This window comes from Pinus tabuliformis, chromosome 9 (assembly GCF_031772625.1).
Source record: "Pinus tabuliformis cultivar Carrire ecotype Pingquan chromosome 9, CPIR1, whole genome shotgun sequence".
Classification (NCBI taxonomy): Eukaryota; Viridiplantae; Streptophyta; class Pinopsida; order Pinales; family Pinaceae; genus Pinus; species Pinus tabuliformis.
Window position 1 is genome coordinate 1,815,601,433 of NC_142307.1, and position 27,204 is coordinate 1,815,628,636.

The 27,204-nt window shown below is 35.7% G+C and overlaps 1 protein-coding gene across 1 annotated transcript; it reads right to left on the bottom strand.

Annotated features, from left to right (window-relative positions):
• Positions 1-20,735: 20,735 nt before the first annotated feature.
• LOC149156033 (protein DMR6-LIKE OXYGENASE 2-like) lies at positions 20,736-25,209 on the bottom strand. Its single transcript, XM_089441523.1, has 5 exons — positions 25,162-25,209; positions 24,588-24,967; positions 21,778-22,025; positions 21,370-21,691; positions 20,736-21,126 (listed from the first exon to the last, which is right to left on the bottom strand). Exons 2-5 carry the CDS (start codon positions 24,954-24,956, stop codon positions 20,866-20,868), a joined length of 1,200 nt encoding a protein of 399 aa, XP_089297649.1. The 5' UTR covers positions 24,957-24,967; positions 25,162-25,209; the 3' UTR covers positions 20,736-20,865.
• Positions 25,210-27,204: the final 1,995 nt, after the last annotated feature.

The following is a 27,204-nucleotide window of genomic DNA, read 5'->3' on the forward strand; positions in this document are numbered from 1 at the left end:
TTTACCAATGTGGGTCTTCTCAAAAGTATGCATAATGGCTACTCATTGGATGCATAATTTAATTCCACATCCAACGAGTGTCTATACTTGAAATTTGAATAAACCTATAAGGAGATAAGCCAAAAATACAATTAAAAAATATTTTTCTTCTTTTCCCTCCAAAATTGATAACTCTTATTTTATTATTTTAATATTTTTATATAAGAGACCACTTTTAAACAGAGTTTTCCACCAATGTATTCAAAAGAACATATTCTTTAAAACCCTTTCAATAAAACTCTTAATCCTTTTTTTATAAAAAAATAAATATTTTTATAAAAAATATTTATATATAAAAACAAAAACTTTTATAATAAACCCCTTTTAAAGACTTATTATAACATATACATTTTTCTAAATCCGTTTATGAAATTTTAGTTATATACATGTGTGTGTGTGTGTGTGTATATATATTAAAAGTCCTTTTAAAAAGACACTAATATTTATGAACAAACTAAATCAACGTGAATAGCACCCAACCAAATTTCACTTCGTCGTTTTTTTTTCATTTTGTTGACTTTTCCACGCTAACGTGTTTTGGAGTTAAATATAGTTGCGTGCTAACGCTTTTCACAACAATGAATTCTGGCGTTAGTCCTCTAACGCAAATTTTCATAAGGTTGCAATGCCACGAGCGTTAGAAGAACATAAATGAAATCCCGTGATAGTTCTCAATCAAGAGGAACATAAATTATTTCTCTTTTTTCTCTCACGAATAATTGTTGATCTGTTTTCCCTGGCTCTTTGTAACCTTGTTCTGATATCAATTTATTGGAAAGAAAGAAAAGGCAAGGCACAAAATAACGCAAATAAATCTCACACAATAACACAAGTTGCGACTCTTCTATTGACCATACAAAAACTCTATTCATTACAATGAACTCCGTGAGGGATAATTATATATTTCCAACTAGCGACTCACTGCAAATAACTTGACATGTAATCACATACTAAATTCATATATCACTTAACTCGACTTGATTCAACACTCAGTTAACTAACTCTCTAATTTTAACCAACTCCTCATACAAGAGTAATTAATTTATTTTAAAACAGTTTCATAATCCTAATAAATATTTTTTGAACACTCCCATTAATGAAAAGCCATCCATCCTATTGGACAAGCGTACTAGTGTCCATGAATTTCATTATTCATAGGTACAACGAATAAACGTGATTTATTTACTTCATGTTTAGACAACAGCGTTGGTGCAGTGTAATCATTAAATGTTTTTATTTAAATTTGGCCAAAATTTTGTTTATCTAAATTGGCCGGAAAATTTTAAATAAAATTATGACTTTTTGTTATTTATAATTTTTTTTTAATATACAATTATGTTTCACATTCTCAAAAATCTCTAACACACTTAGATTATATATTATGAAATTCATGCTATAAAAATCAAACTTACTATTCCAAAATAATCTTTAAAAAGCACCTAATTATTTCCAACAAAATCCATAGATAATGTTGGGTTGTGTTATATTCTTTCACGACTAGCGGGGGGATCACAGGGGGGGCAGCATCCCCACTGTCAAGGGGTGTGCAGGGGTCTCCCCTGCACGGGGTCCAGGGGGCACTGCCCTGGGGAAAAAAATTCGACCCTATATTACCTATGGTTTTGTGCATGGATTTCACACATGGTTTTGGGCGCAGTGGTTTTCGGTCCATGGTATTATGTAGATCCGGTGAAGGGAACTATGGTTATGTTCTAATCCAAGGTTACTGGATGCTTCAGCATATATATATATGTATTATAACATTGAAAGGAACATAATGAAAAATCAATCTGGTAGTCCCGGTTTTGGGATCCAAGGGAAAATATCTATGTATATTTGTTTTATGTGTTATACTCTCACTATTGTTTATTTTCTGTTTTTAGAATTCATACGCAGGTAATTTCTAAACAGGGTTAAAACCTACAGAGAAATATATCGAGAAAAGATAAAACTTAACACTCAGATTGTACATAATGCAGAGATAAAACTTATCCTTCCAAAAGAATACCTCTCGCATGATTTGTAATAAAATCCATAAAATAAATATACCCGAAGAGATCAGAAACATAATAGTTAGACTAAGCGGTAGAGCTTTATTATAGTGTTTATGTTTGGTAATATGTTTAAGAGCTATTTCGTAATGGGAAATTGATTTTATGGAGTGTTTTGTACCGCTAAAATGTTGCACATGCTTAAATACCTCAAAAGATCATAAACATAATAGTTAGATTATGCGTTTAACATAATAGTTAGCACACACCATCATACCAAGACCTCTTATACCCCTATCAATGAAGGCTTAAATCCTAACTGTGTTTATATGACACCTGCACTTATTGCTTGGGTTAGTAGCATAAGTGGACACCTGGGCTCCTTAGTCGCTCCATGGATACAACGAGGAAATTGGATTCAAGCTTATGACAACAACATTCAGGCACATCCTAATCAACAAATCTTGGGTAGTCTAGCATACTTGGGTTAAGCAGTGAACTAAAAAATTTTGGGCAATGCAGGAAATGGAGGTCATTAAACATAGGGGCGGCATGGCATAACTTTTGTAACCACATCCCAATGTAAATTTTGTAAAGATGCAACATGTTTATTGGTTTAATAGTAGAAGCTACACTTCTACATAGTTAAGGATTATCTAGTTCATCATACTAAGGAATGCAAATGATAAAAAATACCATTCTCTTCTAAACAGTTACATCCAATTTTACTTGATTTGGGAATGTTTGTTAATGGTCCTTGTGATGATCAAGGAACAAAGGTAGATAAACAAAATTCAATAATTTCAACTTCGCTGGGATAATATGATATGTACATAATCGAAATTATTTTGGATAATTTGATCAAAGTTAGATAAACTAAATTCAAGAATTTGAACTCTGTTGAACTTGAATTTGAATTCTAATCTAAAAAATATTTTTATTTCAATGTCAGGGTTTTATTCTTTTTTCAATCATCAAAATCTTTGCTCTTTTTAAGAGAAAATCACTAACTCTAAAGCAATGAGTCATTTTATGGTTTTGTTAGAAGTCAGTAAAAAAAACATTTTTAGGCATCTTATTGCTAACTAACTTGTCTAGTTTGAGTCACCTAGTTCCATACAACAACATATAAGCCCTAAAGCTAATTCTAAGGACCTTATCTAATGAAATTGCAACCACTTTTCTATGTTGCAATTACATATGGTGGTTGTAACTCCTCCTAACATAATTTTTTCGCCATGAAAAAATAGAGAGACTTCTAAACCTTTCACTGGAACCACGAATATACAACTCACAACATGAATTTAAACCATTAGGGGAGGGATGCCATTACCCAAATTGAGAAGAGGGAGGGAGGGACTAAAGATAGTGAAGAAAATGACATGTATTTAGGTAGTTTTTAAAATTTAAATCTAACAAACAAACAAACAAGATAACAACATTTTATTGATAACAACTGCAAACAATTTAAATGTATTATACTGGTGACAATTGCTAATAATGTATATTGCTAACAACATTATACTGATAACAACATTATATTGAATCACCAAGTTCTAGACAACAACATACAAGCCCTAAAGATAATTCTAAGCACCTTCTCTGATGAATCTGCAAGCACGTTCCTCTGTTGCAATCACATATGGGGTTTGTATCTCCTCCTAACATAATTTTTTGGCCATGCAAAAACAGAGAGACTTAAAACCTTTCTCTGGAACCACGAATATACAACTCACAACACAAATTTAAACCATTAGGGGAGGGATGCCATTACCCAAATTGAAAAGAGGGAGGGAGGGACTAAAGACATTGAAGAAAATCACATGTATTTAGGCATTTTTTAAATTTAAATCTAACAAACAAACAAACAAGCTAACAACATTTTACTGCTAACAATTTAAATGTATTATACCGCTAACAACATTTATACTGCTAACAATATTATATTGAATCACACGGTTCCATACAACAACATACAAGCCCTAAAGCTAATTCAGAATATGGTGGAATTCTTTATGACAAAATATATTCTTGACAAAAAGCGTATATTTTTGGCAGATTTAAGTTTGTGATTTCTCATTATCATGTTTATTTGAAAAGATTTCAACCCTTGTGCCTCAGAAGTAAAGTTAAAAGTATTATGAAAGACAATATTCTTAATGGGCATTACAAGTATAAAAATGTCATGGACCAATAGATACGTTCATACTAGATTTGCTAGCAGAGGAAATTGCTAACCCCGTTAGGTATGAATGCAAAACAAGATCAAATTTTTTCACTTAAAATGATTCCTAGCTTAAAAAAAGTTGCAACTAAATCTAATTACAAGATTATGTAGAACCAAAATTTGGGCACGTCCTTTTCGTGACCCTTAAAGTTGTGTAAATCGTGCATTGATATACAAGTAAAGTGGATTGATAGAAGTAAAAATGGTAATGCCCCATGTCATAGTATTTAGTACATAGGGGACGGATGTCATTAGGCTAATGGGTCTATCATAGACCTTAGTGATGCCACGTCGACATGTTGAGGTGTCTTACGATAGTTTCTTCAAAACAATGACATTTTATTTAACACAACCACACGACATCAAACACAAACCCCCAAACCCCACATTTTACAGAGTATTTGTGATTCAAACCAAGACAATATATAGAGCCACACAACAGAACAAAATGGCATGAAAAAATTCTCATTACAAGATATAGAGCCACACGATAGAATAAAATGGCATGAAAAAATTCTCATTACAACATATAAAGCCACATAGTAGAACAAAATGGCATGAGGAAATTCTCATTGATAATTAAATGCCACACGGCAGTGCTTTTTTCATGCTTCAAACCCCCAAACCCCACAATTTACAGAGTCTTCATGCTTCAAACCCCACAATTTACACAAAAACCACAAAAAAACCACAATTTAGAGACGCTGAAAGTTTTCAAAAGTACAAGAGCAGATAAGCACAAAGGTACAATAATCCAACCAGTTAAATGTGTTAAAAAAAAAGTTAGATATAGGCTGGTAGGACAATGTCCTACCTTCCAAGTCTCATTTTTTGGCTTCCTACATGCCAGCATGCCACAGGAACCCCAAAAGTCATAGTTCCAACGGCAAATTGCATAATGAACTACAAGAGAGGCCTCCCATGGGGTTACACAACCAGAAACCTCCAACAAACTGCGTAAAACAAGCAAAAATCGTCAGATAAAACCCTTCCATGCATGAAACCACCATAACCAGCACTGATTCGAACTAAATCCACAATAGGGATTAACATAGATGAATAATCAAGCGAATACACCATACGGGGAAGAGAAAACATCCCAATATTGCAAACTAAACTCTAGACAACAACCTCACAACCTCTCAAACAAGAAATAGAAAGACCCCATAACCCGCTATCTGGAGGGCCAAGGACAGACGTGGCTGCGAGTGGAACACCAGCATCTCCACGCAAGTACCTAGGACTAGAAACACACAAGAAACAGGCTTGAACAGAATAAGGCAGCCGGCAAAACAATCCTCGCACAAGTCAATGAAGCATCCACACATGGAGGAAAAGTGTCAGTAACTGAAGGACAAGGTGTCATCAGCTTGTTGACGTGGCATCAGTGAGGTTTGTGCTAGACCCGTCCACCTAATGGTGTCCCTCCCATTTGGTAATGGATTTGAGAAATATTTTGTCCTTGACAATAGATTTTGTGGAGTATTTTGTATAGCTAAAATGTCGTACATGCCTAAATTTTATTCTCATATTAAGTGAAAGTAGTGAATTATGAATTTTGTCATAACTCAAGTGAAAAGGGTTTCATCATGAATTCTGCTATTATGACTTCTGAATTTATTAAGTGAAAGTAGTGCATTATGAATTTGGTCACAAGTCAAGTGAAAAGTAGCTCATCATGAATTATGCTATTATGACTCCTAGAAATTCAGGCATTTGCTGAAGAGAACAATTATGTAATAGAAGCTGGAATCAACTAAATTAATTTTGAAGTTCCTACCAAGTTTTGCTTTTGGGGATGTCCTTGCATTCATTATTGACATTGGGTACGATAACGCTGTTTGTGAAGCTATATTTTACTATTTTCCAACAACCATTTGTTGTTTTCCTGTAATCATTTAGTGTCTCTATGATGACAACTTATCATGTAAGCACTTCTACAATGTATCGATTTATTTATAACCAAAGATAATCTTCACTGCCTCTTTGATTGATGGGAAGAAAAGATCCAGAATAAGTCAGTGTATTCTAAAAATAAAAGCTAGGTAGAATTCTTCAGCATGCCCACAATAAATATCCAATATAGAGAAAAATTATAGATATACGTACTACTTAATTCCAAATATATATATATATATATATATATATATATATATATATATATATATAAACGACGAGTACATCAGAACATGGATTCAACAACCAAATTATCTCCCATGAATCTTCCAACATTTGTAATTATTTCTAATATTTCAATGATTTCAGTTAACATAATCATAATACCCAAAACATGATCACCTTCATACAAACATTATATCCTTCTCCATCTCCATGTGAATACCTAGCTGAAGTAAATGCCTCACTGACATTGCAACCCATGAATTTTTATAAGGATGGTTGTAAAAAAAGCTAACGTGACTAGATAGATCGTAGATTTCAAAAATATTTTAGAAATTTGTGGAGAATTACCTAAATGGAACAAGTCACTTTGCTTATTTCAGTCACCATGAACTCTTCATAATTTACACAACTTTTCTTCTTATGTTGATTAGCAATGGATTTTTGGGGGAGAAAGTGTGGGGGGGAGGTAGGATATGAATATGTTGGAAAGGTATAGGAGACAAAACAAAAATTCACACACTAAACACACAAGCTATGGTTCTTCTATTGATCACACAAAACATGATTCTTACAATGAACTCAGTGAAGGGTATTTAACATTTTCCAACTAGCGACTCCCCTAAAATGTCTTAACATGCAGACACACTTAACTTAGTTAACTCACACTCTAAATATGGACTAAACGTGACTCTTCATCCATCACTCGACTTGACTCAATGCTCAACACTTAGTTAATTGATTCTCTAATTTTAGTCAACTCCTCATGCAAGAGTAATTACAATCTCTAACACTCCCCCTTAATTACGATCGTATGAATCAACATGACTCAACTATGCCTGCTAGGCTTACAATAGAAATCTATTCAATTATCACTCAAGCATGTATGTTGGTCTATGTCTCAACTAGGCTTACAATGACTCAAGACTTTTACAATTTTGCATTTTCTTTTTCTCTTCTTCCAAATTTTATATCCTCGAAATTGCTTCATTCTCTGTTGCACGTTCTTGTTGTACGCTCCATATTCCTTTACTTGCTGCTACTGCACTTTTTATTTGACTTTTCCTGAATTAGTGCTGAAACACACTCTGATCTTATCTTCTACACCTTCCTCTTCAAATATTCGCTCAACCATGGACTGCTACCACAACATTGCATCTCCAAACTGTCTTCTTTGCTCTTCATATTCATGACTTTCTTTCTTCCATATTTCTTGATCGCAAAATCTTATCTCTTCTTGACTCCATTGTTGAAAAATGGTTTCAATGCATTGATCTTTGTCTGCAGAAACATTCATGTCATTCTTTTCACTTTCGTCATCAGGTACTATTGCGTTTTTCTGTAATTTGCATCAAATTTATTAACAACCTTGCTTTCAACTTCTGCTCCCATGCTATTTTGAACAACTGCATATTCAAAAACAATGTTAAAAACATCTTTCATATGACTCTCTTAAGTGAGATCCTTCTGCACTACATCTTCCTTCTTTTCAACTGCATGGAGGTTGTCTTTCATTGTTATGATGTTAGTGGATATTCTCATAAAAAACTCTTCAATCATTTTATCCTGTTCTTGATCATCAATTGCTACTAGATGACATACTCCTTCATGACAAGTTCCAATTGCTTCATATCTTGCTGCTACAGTGACAACTTCAACCTTTAATTCTTCATCAAACATTAGCTTATCATATTTCTACAATCAATCCCTGTTTCAAAAAGGAAACCACATATATCATCAAGATAATGTTCATCCACACCATGGTTGGATATTCGAGCATTCCTGTGCTCATTGTCAATTTCATTAACAATTTCAACTTCACTAAATCCGTCAGCTACGATAGGATTCACCAATTCACATATCACTTTGCAGTCATCATCCATATGTGTCTCAGCACAATGTGATTCAAAATCATCTGCATCATCCACATTACAGTGGATCCCTTGAAAATATTTTTGCTCTTTCTTTGTTTCACATATAGAGGCTTCAACTTCTCTCTCTGCAATCCTTGTTTCACCTTCTTCATCCATATGCCTGCTTGCATGATGCGTTTCTATTTTATGGTATTGACAACCATCATCCACTTTTGAGTGGGATTCTCTAAGCTCTTTTTTCCTCTCAGAGTCTTGCGCGTCTACTCTCGTATCTGCGGCTAACCCAAAAAATTGTGACACATCTTGCTGCTGTATGTCACTCTCCCTTGCATCAAATTCTTCTTCTAAGATCTTCCATGCTTCCTTCGAAGTTGTAGCTTTTTCTACCTTGCACAAACACTTCTCATCCAATGCTTGTTTTATAAAATTCAATGCTAAAGCATCGCATACTTCATCATATGCGTTATTATAATCGTACTCAATTAACTCTTTGGCTCGAAGAAAAGTTAACATCTTGATAACCCAATGATCAAAATATTTATCTGTAAAAAAAGGAGGTGGTAGCAAATCAAAGCTACACCAATCAGCCTTGATTTTTTCTTTGTCTTTTGCTAGACTTCTCAGTTCCTCGGCTACGCCCTGAACCTCTCTAACCATGGCAACAATCTTTGCCTCTTCTTTTCGATTCATTTTCTTAGTCCTCCTCAGTCGCGCTTTGCAGCCCATGACTGTTGTCATTCCTTTTCTTATAGCTACTTTGTTGATTGCATGAGGCTATCTTCCATATTGCCCCTAAAAAAAAATATGATTTTCAATAGCCTGCATAAGACACAATCTTCACCCAAAATGATATCATGCTTGACAAAACACCAAAATAAATTACAAATAAATAAATGTTTGCAAAATGCTAAACTCTCTTTTCAGAAAAAATCTCTCAAATCCACAAAACAATTGTCCCTCAACTCTTCCTTATAATAAACTATATACCTTTTAATATATAAAAAAATCTTCATAAATACAATACCTCGTAAAACCCTAAATACCTTACCAATTAAAACCCTACGTGAGTCTTTTTATAACGTTCAACTTAAACTTTTATAAAGAAAATCTTTAATACTTCAAATATATGAAGAAAATCCTTTTCTCAAACATACGAAGAAAGCCCATTTTGTTTTATGCACGTGCCTTGCTATTAAACCTTAAAATAAAACCTTTGGAATCCAATAAATAAGCTCATGTGACTTTAATTGAATTTTCTCGTGCTCTTCATGTGACTTTAATTGAATTTTCTCGTGCTCTTCACGGTTTTTAGAAAGATGCATTCCACCTCGCATTTCACTTACGCTGACTTTTCTTCTAGCAGCAGCGTAAAAATTCCACTCTAGGTTTTTAGAAAAATGCATTCTGCCTTGAATTTCACTTAGACCGAATTTTCTTCTAGCAGCAGCTTAGAAATTCCACTCTAAAGAAGTTGCCGCAAGAACTGGGGATCTCTTTTCCTAAAGGCGGCTCAGCAAATCGGACTTGTAGACTGGCTGCGTACACAGTAGCCGCTGGCTTGAGGCTACGGCTCGGCAAAAATGAAAAGGAATCACTGCTCTGTATTCTTTCCTTCCACTAAAAGATTAAATGGCTTATCACTCTATGGCGGAGGCACTTGGCGGCTCTCTCCTCTCCCACACTCTGTTATTTGAGGATGCGGCCATGGTGGTTGATGGCAGCATTAAAATTTTTCCCTACAGTGGTTTTTGGCTGTATTAAAATTTCTCGTTTGGGTTTTAATCTTTTTCTGATATTAATTTGTTGAAAAATCTTTTTCTGATATCAATTTGTTGGAAAAGGAAAGAAGAGAAAACATAAATTCACATTACACAAAATATGATTCTTACAATAAATTTGGTGAAAGGTATTTAATCTTTTTCAACTAAGTACTTATCTAAAATATCTTAACATATAGACACTTAACTTAGTTAAGTCACACTCTAAATTTAAACTACACTTAACTCTTCATCCATCACTCTACATGAATGAACCCTAAACACTCAATTAAGTGATTCTCTAATTTTAATGAACTCCTAATTACAATTTCTATCCCTACACAACTTTTTTTGTGATGTTGATTAGCAATGGATTTCCGGGCGAGAAAGTGGAGGGGGAGGTAGGACATGAATAGCCCATATGCGACAAGCCTAATGTTCTTTGGGCGTTCTTTTCTCCGTTACAATTCCAGAAAACAGACAAACATACAGTACATTCAGTTCAACTCAACTTCATGTGCAACGCTGAAAATCTTCTGAACTTTCTTCTGCTTTTTACGCTAATCATCTGAACTTTCTTCTGTTTTTTACGCTGGTTTGTAAGACCTGCCTGGATATTTTACTGTTGATGATACCAATAGACAGTAAGACCTGCCTGGATTATTTTACTATTGGTGAGATCATTGGATTATTTGGGATGGCAAATTCCAACATAGATTTATTTTCGTGACAATAGTTTGCCAAGCTAACTGTCACAATAAGTAAATTAAATTTTTCCAACCAGATTTAATTTACTCACATGACCATTCTTAAAACAATATATAACATGACATCATTTCAATACTTATGATCTGCACCAAACATACTAGTGAAATGCAAACAAACGACGCAGCGGTATACTATGGATTATGCCAGTAAGGCAATCCTTGTTTCCAAGACCCTCGGCTTCCATTCCCAGCGCCACTGTTCGCGCTTTCCAGAGATGAGCGGTCACAGCTTCAAATCTGAGGCACTGCTCCAGCTTCTCCTCCACCTTTCTCAATGAGCTTCGAAAGTCTCATTGCAGCTCCGCTCTTCACACCTCTTGGCGGACAAACTAAACACTACCAAATGATCAATTTCTCCTCCATCCTTCTTCGCTTGGTTAGGCGAAGAGATCGAGGGAAGGAAAAGGGCAATGGTTGGACAGGCACGGACATCCAGAGAACAAACAAAGGTACCGCCAATGATCTCACTTCACGCCCCGCTGCATCTTCAGCATCCTCTTCCTGTACCTCATCACAGCTGCTCTCTGCTCCTTCTGATGGAAAACCGCACACTCGGGCATCAAATCTGGACAACGTTCAAATGACTTTTTTGCACGGCTTCTTCTTGCAGAGCTTTACCAGGGCCCTTGCTCGGGAATGTCCTAAGAGATGAACATCGATCCGAAAAGACCTGCAAGAAAGAATAGTGTGCATAAAACCGCCACCACTGGCATGGGAACCTTGGTATGAAGGCCCCACTTCCCTCTTGCTTTAGTCCTCATTTCTAGAGGATTACTACTGCTGCAAATTACTCCCAAATGTCGACCAGGATCACCGGGATGCATGCAGAGAAAGAGTTTCGTTTGATTTAAAATTATTTGCAGCCAAAAACGTGCATTTTGCCGCATTCAAAAATATGCTTCAAATGGAAGAAATGTTCAGATTGTCAGTCAATCCATGGAAAAGTGTTGTCACACCCTGGCGTGTGGAATGTGAAACAGGAATATATTATCTTCGAAATCTTCGGTGGGATGTTGAGCTTTTTCTTTGCTTTGCTCTTGAGCCATAACAAACTGTTGATGCCTGTCGCTTGCATCTACATCTCTCCCCAGGTAACTTGACTTTACAGCCCTTTCAAACTCATCCAGCTGCCATTTGGCAGTGCCAAGGGCGGTCTGTAGCTCCCATCTCAGAATATCAACTGAATTGTCCAAATTCTCACCGTAACTTGGATCTGTGTCTGTTGCATTCCGAGCAGACACCCAACTTCTGTATGCGGATTCCTACCTGTCAGCGGAGTCTTGCACATCCTCGTCAGCTGAGAAAAAAGGATCGGCTTCCCACCGACCAAAATTCGCCGTCATATTTAAACAATTCAGCCAATTAAACGTTTCAAAAATCCCAAATAGAGAAATTTGATGAATACCAATCCTCTGCCTATGATATCCACACAGATCTGTCTGTGAATACACGATTGCAGAATGGCAAATGCGTCACGCCTCATGCAGATCCACCACAGGCAGATCACCAGATCCACTACATCGTTCCACAGCTCCTCTTCAGGTATTCATTTCAGTCTCTGCAACTCTGCATGAGACTGCTACAATTGCAGACCTCCGACATTACACAGCTCCTCATGAGCAGCACCACCCTGCAGACTTCAGATAGCTGGCACCGATCACTGATCGATCCTCCTCAGCCAATATTATGTATTTAATCTACTCCACTTTCCGGTGCTTCGATCTCGTGGATTGAAACTGACACAGGTCGGCCTCCGGCTTGACCTCCACACCACAGCTTGGCAGTGGCTACACCGATCTCAACGACCACTGTGAGCACGTACCTTCGGCCCCTTCGTTACTGATCCACGCTTCCTTTGCAGCAGATCATGTCTCCACGCTCACCGCACTGTCCGGAATTTCTGGTTATTCCAAACAAAATACAGTGAAGAAATCCTCTGTTTCCACTGTTGAGAATTTTCTGATAAATTCCGAAACAACAAAAATATGAACAGAGAGTAATACTCTGTTTTCTGATAATTCAAAAACATAAGAACAAAGCATAAAATAATACTCTACTTTGACTCAGGATCAAAAACTGATCAAAATAATACTCTGTTTTTGATAGAGAAAAATACTCTGTTTTTAACTCAGAAAAACAGAAAAATTTGTTCTCTGGAAACGGTGTTGCAGCAACACAGTTTTTTTTCAGTTGCTGTAACTTGTGTTGCAGAAACGTTGTTCGTGGTGTTGCAGCAACGTAAATTTTTGACGTCAAGTATTTTTTGAGTTACGGTGTAACAGCAACAAGGATTTTTGACATCAAGTATTTTTCGACTTACGGTGTAACAACAACAGGCAGAAAGAAACTTCTATTTATAAAAATAAACTAAGTGCTAAAACTAATTCTTCCTCACATAGAGGGATCTTCATAAAATATTATGCTTAAGAGCATCTTCCTCTTGACAGAGGGATTACAACAGGAACGCTTCAGTTCCACAAAACAACTATCTCAGAAAATTTCAGCACTGTTGTGCAATACAAAAAAAACTCTCTTGTTCTACACTGCTGTGTATTACAAAAGAACTTTCAATCTATGTTTTTCTACTCTGCTGTGTCTTCATTTTATAGTGCGGGAAAGGGTCTTCACCGCTTTAACTTGCTGATGAAGTCTCTGCTGCTCATGATTAACAGATTTGATCTTTTGCTGTATATCATGAGTCGGTGGTGATGAAATCTATGACTGATAAATGCTACGTCAGCTCGAGGCTGGTTCTTTTCTCTTTCAGCCGTTCTGCTCATTAATATGGTTGTTGAGAAGTAATGATGTAGTGTTGTATCTGATCTTCATCATTCGGGAACTTAAAAATAATTAAAGAGTGAAAAGATGGTAATGGCGGTGACTTAAAAGATCGGGATAAAATGTGGGGCGCCGGATCACGACAAATGAATAAAGTAGCTGCTGTTGTTCTTTTCACTGCAGTTGAAATTATAATTTCAACACTCCCCTTTAATTTCAACTGTTGGGTTATCAGTCATACCCAGAAATTTCCTTAAAAACTCAAAACTTTTCTGATCCAATGGCTTTGTCAGAATATCCGCAACTTGTTCCTGAGTCCTACAATGTTGTAAAATGATTTCTCCATTGTTCACCAATTCTCTGATGTAGTGAAACTTTGTGTCTATGTGTTTTGTTCTCTTGTGGAATACAAAGTTCTTGGATAATGCAATAGCTGAGCTATTGTCACAAAAAATAACCGTTGTTGTTTCCTGCTCGTGGTATAGACTTCTCAACATTCTCCTCATCCAAACCGCTTGACATGCTGCTACTGTAGCTGCCACATACTCTGCTTCTGCTGTAGACAATGCCAGAATTGGCTGTTTCTTAGAAGCCCATGAAATGGCTCCTGAACCTATGTGAAAAATGTAACCAGATGTTCTTTTCCGGTCATCTACACTTCCAGCCCAATCACTATCTGTGTATCCAACTAAATCTGAACATTCTGAAACAGTATAAAATATGCCATACCTTTTTGTACCTTTAACATATCTCAGAATTCTCTTTGATGCCTGCCAATGTGTTTCTTTTGGCTTCTCCATGAATCTGGAAAATAAACTAACAACATACATTATGTCTGGCCTAGTTGTAGTCAAATACATAAGGCTGCCAACTATGCTCTTGTACACAGTAGGGTCAAAATCTTTGTTTCTGTCTTCTTTGCTGAGTTTTAATCCCATCACTGTGGGAGTGATCGCTGCCTTGCTGTCCTGCATGTTAAATCTGCTCAACACTTCATTTACATATTTTTCCTGTGAAATAAAAATTCCATTTTCATTTTGATCTACTTCTATTCCTAAGAATTATCTCAGCAAACCCATGTCAGTCATCTCAAATTCTTCTTTCATGACTGATTTGAAATTTTCAATGAGGTAGTCATCATTACCTGTAAAAATCACATCATCAACATATAACACAACAATTAAAATTTTACAGTCCTTTTCTTTGATGTAAACAGTGGGTTCTCCCTCACACTTCTCAAATCTGTTTTCCAGTAGATATGAATCTATCATATTGTACCATGCTCTTGGTGCTTGCTTCAGCCCATAAAGAGCTTTCTTCAATCTGCAGACTTTTTGCTCTTGGCCTTTCTTCTCATAGCCTAGAGGTTGCTCAATGTAAACCTCTTCCATTAATACTCCATTCAAGAATGTTGACTTCAAGTCCATTTGGTAAACTTTCCATTTGTTTTGTGATGCTATGGACAGCACTGCTCTCACGGTTTCCATTCTTGGAACCGGTGCGAAAGTCTCCTCATAATCTCTCCCATACTGCTGCTTGTATCCCTTGACAACAAGTCTTGCTTTATGCCTTTCTATCTTTCCTTCAGCATTACTCTTGGTCTTGTAGACCCATTTAACTCCAATGACTTCTTTACCTTTTGGTAGCTCAACTAAATCCCATGTCTTATTTCTTTCTATTGCATTTATCTCCTCATCCATAGCTTCTATCCATTTCTTATCTTTAATTGCATCTTTGAAATGAACAGGGTCATCAACGGACAATACAAAGCAAACAGGGAATTCATTCCTTCATCATAAATATCACTTAAATTTCTGAATTTCTTACCTCTTTCATTCGGTGTCCAAGTGCTTGTAGATGCACTTGAATTTCCTCCTTGTGGTGTGCTTGGAGAAGCACTCTCATTTCTCCTCAAGGGTGTCTCTTGCTGTTCTGTTGTTGGTGCTGCTGTTTGGGGATGTGTTTCAGCCAACTCCTCATCATCATCATCATGAGACAAACAGTTTTTAACATTAACTGTTTTCTCTATGCGTCAATCCCAAGCTTCCTCTTCAGTAAATTGAACATCTCTGCTCACAAAAAACTTCTTGGTGGATGGGATATATAACATGTAAGCTTTGGATTCTTCACTGTATCCAATGAAAATACATTTCTCCCATTTCCTGTCCAATTTCTTCCTTAGCTGATCTGGAATGTGTGCATAAGCCACACAACCAAAAACTTTCATGTGGGTGACTCCTTGATTTCTCATACTCCATGCTTCTTCTGGCACTTTGTTCATCACTGCTTTTGTAGGACATCTATTCAAAATATATACTGCACAGTGTACAGCTTCAGCCCAATAATCATTTGGCAAATGCTTTGCCTTCAACATGCTCCTCGCTATATCCATGATTGTTCTGTTTTTCCTTTCAGCAACTCCATTTTGCTGCGGGGTGTACCTTGCTGTAAATTGCTTATGAATTCCATTTTCTCTGCAAAAACGTAAAATTTCTTTGGAGATATACTCACCTCCTCTGTCAGTTCTCAAAACCTTGATACACAGCCCACTTTGATTTTCTACAAGTGCTTTGAAATTTTGAAAATTTTCAAACACTTCACTCTTATTCTTCAGAAAATAAACCCACGTCTTTCTAGTACAGTCATCAATAAATGTTAGAAAATATTGGCTTCCTGCAAGTGATGGAGCTTGCATCGGTCCACATAAATCTGAGTGGACAATTTCTAGAGGTGATTTTTCCCTTATGCTTTTCCGAGTTGGAAAACTTTCTCTGTGTTGTTTTCCTAATATACAACCTTCACAAAGGCTGTCTGGCTTTTCTATCAATGGTAATCCTCTTACCATTCCTCTTCTACTCAACAAATTAAGACATCCAAAGTTGAGATGTCCAAATCTCAAATGCCACAACCAATTTTCATCCTTTGGTACGCTTTGGAGAGCCTCTTGTGTCACTGTTGCAACTACTTCTTTATTTTTCAAATCTGCTTTTATTCTGAGAGGGAACATCCTATTCCTTGTCATCTTCACTTCAGCAATACAACGTTTGCTGGGTAATCTGTCCATGATTGTGCATACATCATTCTTAAAGAAAACATTGTAACCCTTCTGAACAAGCTGTCCAATACTCAAGAGATTACACTTCATTCCAGGAACATAATAGACATCTGCTATGGTTTTCTTTTCACCTTTCTTTGTAAATATTTTAACTTCTCCTTTTCCCATAACAGAAATTTTATTATCAGTCCCAAGTGTGACTCGTGACTGCACAATATGATCTAAAGCAGAAAACAGTGCTATGTTTCCTGTCATATGGTTGCTGCAACCAGAATCTAGAAACCATATATCTTCAATGTTTGTTTCATCCATATTACAAACTAACAACACATTATCTTGACTGATATTTTCTCTAGTGATATTTGCACTAGATCTATTACTCATATCATGCTGCTTCTTCCTACATTCATTTGCATAGTGCCCATATTTTTTACAATAATAACATTGGACATTGGATTTTTCATACCTTTGTCCTTGAGCATGATGTTGTCCACTTTGTTGACTGCTGCCATGGCCTTGGTTCTGATTTGGATTGCTGCCTCTTCCTTGAATGTTTGCTGGACTGTTTCTTCTGCCTCTGTATTGGGTTCTACCTCTTCCTCTCTTGTTTCCTCAGCCTTGACCTCTTCCTCTTCCAAATGACATCTGGGTCTTGAAGGCTTGCTCTAGAGATGAGTTTTCATTTCTACTCAACATCTGCTCATGTGTTATCAGTGATGCATGAAGTTCATCAACTGAAAAATTTGAGAGATCCTTTGTCTCTTCTACGCTGGTGACAATCACATCAAACTTTGAGGGTAGGCACCTCAATAGTTTCTCCACAATCCTCCTTTCTTGAAGAGTTTCTCCATGAGACCTTATCTGTGTGACCAAACCAATTGCTTGTGTGAAGAATGAGTCAATATTGTGTGACTCCTTCATATGCAGGTTCTCAAAATCTTTCCTTGGCAACTGTAGTTTTGCTGTCTTCACTTTCTCCATGCCTTGATAGGCTGTCTTGAGAGGTTGCCATGCTTCTCTGGATGTCTTGGCTGCTGCTATTCTCGGAAACACACTCTCATGCACTGCTTGATATAAAAGTACAAAGGCTTTTGATTCCTTCTTCTTATTGCTCTTCAACAGCTCTTTCTGTGCCTGATTTAATCCAATAAAATCTTCTTCATTTGCTGGTTCTTCAAATCCATATTCAACAAGTTCCCATAAATCTTGTGAGGCAAACACGGCTCTCATGGTTATTGCCCAGTAGTCATAATTTTTCCCATTGGACTGTGGGAGTTGGGTATTAAACATACCCACGCTAGTGCTGGCCATTGTTGCAATACTTGACTGTAAAAAAAAATCACTTAATTGTCTTCAGCAGCTACACAAAAAACTAATCTGGAAAATACCTTCACAGTGTTTTCGCTCTGCTGGATAATTTGTTGCAGCAAAAAATCTTCCTTCAGCTTCTTTGATGTCTTCAAAGAACCTGGACAAGCTTTGATACCATGTCGGGAATTTTTGGTTATTCCAAACAAAATACAGTGGAAAAATCCTCTATTTCCACTGTTGAGAATTATCTGATAAATTTCGAAACAACAAAAATATGAACAGAGAGTAATACTCTGTTTTCTGATAATTCAAAAACACAAGAACAGAGCATAAAATAATACTCTACTTTGCCTCAGGATAAAAAACTGATCAAAATAATACTCTGTTTTTGACACAGAAAAATACTCTGTTTTTAACTCAGAAAAACAGAAAAATTCGTTCTCTGGAAATAGTGTTGCAGCAACACAGTTTTTTTCCAGTTGTTGTAACTTGTGTTGCAGCAACGCTGTTCGTGGCGTTGCAGCAATGTAAATTTTTTACGTCAAGTATTTTTTGAGTTACGGTGTAACAGCAACAGGGATTTTTGACGTCAAGTATTTTTCGACTTACGGTGTAACAGCAACAGGCAAAAAGAAATTTCTATTTATAAAAATAAACTAAGTGCTAAAACTAAGTCTTCCTCACATAGAGGGATCTTCATAAAAGATTATGCTTAAGAGCATCTTCCTCTTGACAGAGGGATTACAACAAGAACGCTTAAGTTCCACAAAACAACTATCTTAGAAAATTTCAGCACTGCTGTGCAATACAAAAAAAACTCTCTTGTTCTACACTGCTGTGTGTTACAAAAGAACTTTCAATCTATGTTTTTCTACTCTGCTGTGTCTGCATTTTATAGTGCGGGAAAGGGTCTTCACCACTTTAACTTGCTGATGAAGTCTCTGCTGCTCATGATTAACAGATTTGATCTTTTGTTATATTTCTTGAGTCAGTGGTGATGAAATCTATGACTGATAAATGCTACGTCGGCTCGAGGCTGGTTCTTTTCTCTTTTAGTCGTTCTGCTCATTAATATGGTTGTTGAGAAGTAATGATGTAGTGTTGTATCTGATCTTCATCCTTCAGGAACTCAAAAATAATTAAAGAGTGAAAAGATGGTAATGTGGTGACTTAAAAGATCGGGAAAAAATGTGGGGCGCCGGATCAAGACAAATGAATAAAGTAGCTGCTGCTGTTCTGTTCACTGCAGTTGAAATTATAATTTCAACACGCACCAGATCCGAGCAGGATTCACACATCGACACGGGTGATCTAGCAGCAGAAGATTCGCCAAGGATCTCCATGGTTCACGTAGCACACCAGCAGATCCTGATCTCCCCAAGCTTGCGGAATCGAACAGTAACACAGATCTGGATCAAAATCCCAAGCCCCAACCTCGGCGTAGCAGAAATATACGATCCGGGGTTCCTCTGGGTCTGCAGCATACGCCATGTGCAAATCCGCAACAACCCGAGTTATTGTAAATGGGAAGCGGCCAAGGGCTTCGAGGAGCCAACGAGTAAATAATTTCCACACACTGCACCACCGAGAGAGCTGCGAATTCATCCAAGCTGTAGCTTCTCGCAACCTCAATACACGCAACCACCACGATTGTCGATTGAGGCAGCCCTGATCTGTTGAGGAGTAGCAGAATTTACCTCTTTTCAAGTTCTATCTATCCCCCATCGGTAGAATGATAGACACCAGCAGCAATGCAAAGATCAATGCCTTCACTAACATGCTGACCATTCACTTCGTCATCAGCTCCAGAATTGTTGTAGTGACGGCATCCACCTTCAACATTTTGATCGATGCTCTCGTTAACATTACCGCAAACTTTTTCATTTACATTATCATAATTACTCGGCAGATTATTTTCATGTTGAAGAATATTTTGCACCGAACTCTGCTCTAATTTCGGTGCACTTTCCTGGACATTTTTTTGTGCATTTTGCTCAAAAGTTTGCGGAATACGAACATTCTCGAGCTGAATAAAAACGCTTGAGCTCGGATTTTCTTACCTCGCGCTGGGATCCACATCGGAAGACATGCGGCTAAAATTTATCAAGCCAGAGTCCGGGACTTGGGCCAATTCCCATGCCTTTACCACCATTTTCAATCATTGCCATAGCTAAAACCGAGATTTTCATAGCCTTCCCCGATCTTCGCCTTGTTCGAGACTTTTTATGGCCTTAAAACTAGCAGAAACAGATCAAACATAAAACTGCACCGAACTCGACTCTCCCGTGACCGATCTGGACGATATCTAACTCCCTATTTGCAGCGAAAACTTGGTATTCAAACTTTACCATAAATATTTATGGATTGGCAGCAGAATCGGTGAAAATGCAGAGGAATTTTCCGAAATGCTATCGAGATCCTGTTGCAGATTGTTTTCTCTACGCCCAGATCATTCTGGCTTTGATCTGTGGATTGATTTCTTTAGCTAAAACTCATCCGACAGTCTCTACCAGTCGGACGCCTTCATTACTCTCTCCTCTCCACGCTATGTCCTCTATTTTGTTCAACAAACCCTCATCACTGTGACAGGCAGCAATCTCTGGTATCTCCATCGACCCACGATGATGGACAAACACAAACGAAAGTAGTTTATTTCTCTATGCCCAGGAGGGGCCAAGCCCAGGAGGGGCCAGGCCCTCATAGGCTCTGATACCAAGATAAAATTATAGACAGTCAATATATTCTATTAATTATTGAATGAGGAAATTACACACATATTTATACAATCAATAGTCTTAAGATAGAAATGTTATCTTAGACGTACAGTAGTGTGGTTGAGAGATTCTCTCAACGACACACTAAACTAGGAGAAACTATATTCTGGCTTATTCCTATTATGTAGGAACAGACTCCTCAATTAGAAAATTACAACTATAAACAAGTAGGAATTAATTATTTCCAACTTCATCAACATTAAAATAATCCAGGCAGGTCTTACCATCCAGACCTCCGCTCCAAAACTTGTGATAGTATTCTTGGTAGGTGAATTTGCGGTAACGAACAGGATTATCGGGGTTTATTAACAAATCGGCAGGTTCAATCACTGCATCAGGAGAAGGGCAGTAGAACGTTGGAATAGAGATACGAGATTCCGAGGGATTCACTATTGCGCGGTGGATTGCGCTTTTGTATATTCCATTGCTCAAAACCTGGAACAGACAGAAGAACCATATCATCACAGAATTAAACCACTTACTTTTGTTTTGCTAGACAATGTGATTGTAGACCTACACTGATCAGACTGATGAACAGGGATAGTAGTAAATTATATTTTTGAAGTTTCGAACACAGCAAGACATCAAAATGATATATAAAAAAAACTATTACTATTGTTTATTGTTTGAGAAAAAACCCTTTTCAGAGCAATTTCATTACTTAATCACACACCATACCTGTAATTGGTCTCCAATGTTGACAACGAAGGCGTTTGGGATGGGAGGAACTGCAACCCATCTTCCGTTCATAAGCAATTGTAATCCTGATATTTGGTCTTGAAGAAGAACCGTGAGAGCATTAGGATCCGTATGACTTGGTAAGCCATAGGTGAGCTCTGGGTTTGGGCAGCGTGGATAATAATTTATTGCCATATGTTGTCCGTGTTTTCCAAGTGCTTTATTCAGAAAGTCGGGTTCCAGCCCCAGGCTCTCTGATATGACAGACAGCAATTTTAAAATCAGCGCTCTAACCTCCCTGCAATATTTACTAGCAACTTCCCTGCATTTTCACATCAAACACCAAGTTACTATCGTTAGTAGTACAGATGCATAAAAAATAGTAAATGGAATCTCCGTTATATGCACCTGTAAGCTGCAGGTTTTGCAGGCCAAGAATCAATATAATCTTCCAAAGGATGACAGTGGTGTCTCAGGTAGTCCCTCCAATTGAAAACATTCTCTTTCTGGATGTTAAAGCTAGTTGACAGGCGTACAACACGAGAAGGGTCCTCTGAATACAAAAGCGCTCTGTTTTCCGCTGGCATAGTGAAGAATTCTCTAGCAACGTCCAGCATATTCTGGATCACCTTTTCGTGCACTCCGTGATTTACAATCTGAGCAGACATTGTGAAGCAGTTGGGGATATGAAATAGACTTATGTTATGCGTTTGACAGTGTATTTTCAAGTTTCAATTTAAATCGGTTGTTTTTTATTATTCAAAATCAGGACGGCATAAAAGGTATGCCTTCTGAAAAAAGCATAAAAAGTATGCGCATATATAAGGAAAATAAATAAATAATCGAGGTAACAGTTAGACTTGGCGAGTCATAAGGGGACTTCTCCTCTCTCTGGTCTGGCAGTGCGGACTTCCCTTTCGATCAGCAGGCGGGTATTGGATCTGATATGGCATGTTGTTTTCGGAAATAGGTTAATTCACTAAGACCTAAAAGCATTATATTTAATTTGTATTTGTCTATAATAGTTAGTGATATTTTCTTTAATAGTAGAAATAAGTTAATAATAACCAGTAATAACTATAATTAGTATTGATTTTACAAATAAATTATCACAGATTTTTCATTATATTATTATTATTATGTAAATTTAAAATTGTAATCAAACTAAACACTAAATTAATATCCAAAACTTTCTTATTTATAACCTAAATAACCCACTTAAATACAAATTAATAATTACAAATAAATAAATAAAATTAAATAATTAAAGAAAAAAACTAACACCCAGCTTTAGTATCCAATACATTTATCTCAGTACAACACTGTAAGGAGAGAAACAAGGCGTTCGATACACACAACATTATCATCTCCTACGTAGATTTTGATTGCATGCTCGAAACTGTGAATAATTCCAGTATTCACAACACCAATTTGCTTGGTAAGCAATTGCCAAAAGGGTTGAAGTATATTGTAGGTTAAACATCTTGCATTTTTTCAATCATTCGAATATTTTGAAATATATTATTTTTAAGGTTTGTTTTGAGAAAGAGTTTTCCATGGCAATAGGTGATATAAGTTTGGTCGAAAAAGATGTGCAACTCTAATAAGTTTTGTACTAGAATCGCTCAAAATTGTCTTTTTGTTAGTTTTAACTTTTCTGTTGCCTTTTATCTTTTTGCCGGAAACCGAGGATATCGGGCTTACAAAAAGATATTCGCTTACATGTTATCATTTATAAATAAAATTTTAATTAATAATTTAACAGAAATTAAATTAATTATATATATATTTTATTTTATAAAATATAAAAATTTTAATGAGAAAAAATAGGATAAACAATAAATTAAAAAAAAAAAAATTAATTTTAATTTTAAATCAATTTTACATAGAGATAAAGTAATTGAATAATTAAAAAATAATTAGGGTTAAGAGTATATGTAATATATTCACTAGTGAATAGATGACATGTAAAAATAATATTATTGATATTACATGATGTATAATTCATTTTATGATCAGTTGATATGATATCAGTTTTATATTAAGAATAGTAAAACATTTCTTATATTTTTACTTTCCATTGTAAAAGATATGTGTAATTTATTGCATTCTTAGTATGGAATTGACATATAAAATTTAAAAAATATTAATTAAAAAAAATAATATAGATTTGGCTAGATCTAAGACTTTTGTGATCCATAATGTAGATATCACTCTTTTGGATAATATGGACCTTATTTTATATTTATTTTACCAACCGGAGCTCCAACTTAGTGGTAAAGATGTAATAATATTTGGTAATTACTTTGTTATGTCCATGGTCACTCTCAATTCTAGTATGGTAGAGATGTTGTAATGTCTTGTAAACATGGTGACTAAGTCAAAAGAAAAAAAAATATAAAAATCAAATCAATAGCGTAAAATTAGTAATTATTATTATAATTAGATAATAATTAAACTAACCCAGATTTTCTACTAACCACTGAAAGGCCTCAAATCTATGGCACTAAAAGGCCTCAAATCTATGAAGATGCAAAATTTTTATAGAGTGAAAAGAGATTTAATCCCTCTCTACACTTAATAGATGCAAAATTAAAATAGATCTAGACTAGTATACACATCAATATAAAATAAAATATTACAAGAAATTTTCAATTTTTGAGCCAAGAGGCCCATTCTACGGTGAAGTATGATGTGTAACTCTGTCCATTATTAAAATTTAACTTTTACTCATGTCCACTAAGGTAAAAAATTTAAAAATTAAAAAATAAAATAACTATACAAAACATTTAAATAATATAAACTCATACAAAAAAATTTGTAAGTGAGAGAATTAAATCCCTCTAACTTCATGTTAAATCCCTATTTAAAATAAATCTATACTAATTTATATACGAGTCATCTTTTTATTCATATATCACATAAAAACTATGTCTAGATAGATGTACACTGCTTTCACTTGTAATATAACTTCGAAAGCATCCTCAGCGTTATAAAACCTAGAACAAACCCTGCGTGATAGAGCTAACCATGTGAAGATACTCTAAATGCTAATTTGAATCTTCTTAAACGGAATATCCATAAGCTATCTGCATAGAAGAGCCCACCATGTTTAGAGGAATCTAAATGTTAATTTGAAACTAATTAAATGGATTATCATATTTTACTCTAAGCCTGCTTATATGTAGTATTATAAGAGAAATGGAAAGGAAAAGCACCTGAAAAATTCCATGTTGCTGACAGGCATGCCTAATCTTGTGAATCACCATATGCCTGGCAGAGTCATTCAAATCCTCAAGATCCACCAAGGGAATACAGTCTGATAAAACCACCTCTTTCAATCTTGGCCTCTCACTGGGAGGTCTGATATAACCGTCTGGAATATTCTGAAGATAATGGATTCCATTGGAAATCAATCTCCCGTGGGACCTTACATCATGATCACTGCGTATCGTCTCCTTTGTTGTCAACAGTGTGCCAGTTGCTTCTCCAGCTGGTTGCTCTAATCCTCCGGAAGTCTCCGGGATCGTGAGCTCGGCCTTAGTTACGGAATGAAGTATATTACAATCAGTGGACAGCGGTAGCATATTTGAAGACTCTGAAACGGCAAAACAAACACCACAAAATCAAAACAGTTTCAAGATTTCAATGAAGAGAAGACGACTGATTGGAATGAACATACAGAAAATGGAGTCAAGAGAGATCATGCCATGAAACACTAGAGAGAAAGAGAAAAATACAAATCACCACAACTACCTGAAATTATTACCTAGGTGAGGGAATTTGGCTTACCACTAGAGAGAAACAAAAAAACGAATCTACCACAAATAGCTGAAATTATTGCTTGGTTGAGGGATGTCGTCTTAGGGTAATAAATAGAGTTGGTGGATAACAAATGAGTCTGTACCGAGTCTGTGCCTTCACTATCTGTACCGTCATATGGCCACTCACTGGAATCGATGGAATCGACGACTTCGGTCACCGTGGCCAATTATTTCTGAAATCCTCTATCAAGACCTGTAAAGGTTATCCTCTTGCACAGAAGCGGAGCATTTTCTTTGCTCTTTCCTAAGCGAGTGAATCAGTCCCAGATGTCATGCTCACATGAGTTAGTCAGAGTCAAAGATTCTCTTGTTGAAATCCAAAGTGCGCATTCACATTGGCACATGCAAATGGAGTGACTCTTCCTGTTTTTTCTCACCACAGATTTATTTATTTGGATAATATGTTCTTTTGTCAACACAATCGGCAGCAGATTCCGCGTTGCTTCGCGTGTTTAGGTAGAACTACTTTAGCTGTATGGCCATAGACGAAGAACAAAGACTCGATTGGGACTTCTGGATAGAATATTTATTTAGTTTCATTCAGCTTCCATACAAATTTTCAACGTCCATTCAAGTTTCTTATTCTATTAATCACTATTAGCTGGAATTTCTTATTCTAATAAATCATGGTTAGACTTTCGCTCAAATTAATTGAAAAATATATTAGAATAATTAAAGTATAGCCGTCAAATAACTCAGTATTTTAGGTTATTAACTTGTTTGTTTGAGCGTCTTTTTCGTGATTAGAGAAACAGCTCTAACAGCAATGGGTCAGGTTTCATATAGATTTAGACCATTATTTATATATATATATATTTTTGATAAACACAAGTAAATTAAAAATTTGGATTTAGAATCTTTTGATATTTAACACTTCATTTCATCATGGCTAATTAAATTATTCCAAATAACTATTAAAATATTTATTATTAAGACAAATATTGATAAACAATAAATATAAAAATTTATTTTTCTCAATTTTATTATTAATATTTATGTTATCTACCAAAATGTATTAAGTTTATAATTTTTACTGGAGTTGTTTTTAGTGCGATTTTTTGGATTTTCAGGTGTCCGAATCCGGAGGAAAAAATTAAGGTGAAATCTTGATTTGTGTAATTTAAACTAACTTTTATATTATGATTTAAATAACTTCCTGTCAGATTTTAGAGAAATTAAATCAAAAAATAAATCACTATAAAAACTTCCCAAAAAAATACTATAAAACAAATAATCAATTAGATTAATTGTTAAAAACGGTACATCACGAGGGATTATTATATAAGACATATCACGTAACTTAATTGAATCAATGTGGTTTGGTGTGTCTTTAATAATAAAGTGCTAAATAGTTAATATTTGGTTTTATAATAGATCAGGTTTGTTAGGTAATTACAAATAAATATAAAAAATTAAGGTCCACTATTATTATATAAGACCTATCACGTAACTTTATTAAATAAATGTGGCTTGGTGTGTCTTTAATAATAAAGTTCTAAATATTTAATATTTGGTTTTGTAATAGTTCACGTGTGTTAGGTAATTACAAATAAATATAAAGAATTTATATTTTTATATCATTACGTTGTAAGGAATTGTTTCTTTTTGGAGAAAAAAACTTATTTAGTTACATCCATGTCATAATGAGTTTCATTGGAATTTTTTGGTTAGATGATTAGGTTGTGATTATTTGTTGATTTAAATTGAATGGCGCAAACAATGAAGGTTGTGACTCAATAGTTGGATGGATGGATTGTTAACCGACTTTTTATGAACCGTCAACCAACCTGATTTTTTTATATCGATGAGGTGCTATCTACAAAGCAGTTGTGGTTGATTGGGTAAAGTTCTTGAATTCATGACTAAAATATTAAGAGGCCACAACATGAATCTTGGGTGATTGCAGGATAAGATTTTGAGCGTGTAAAAAAAATGTATGGGTTTTGAGGGATTTGTTTGTTTCTTATACAAATAGATTCTGCAAGATTCAGATTAACCCATAGAATTTCAT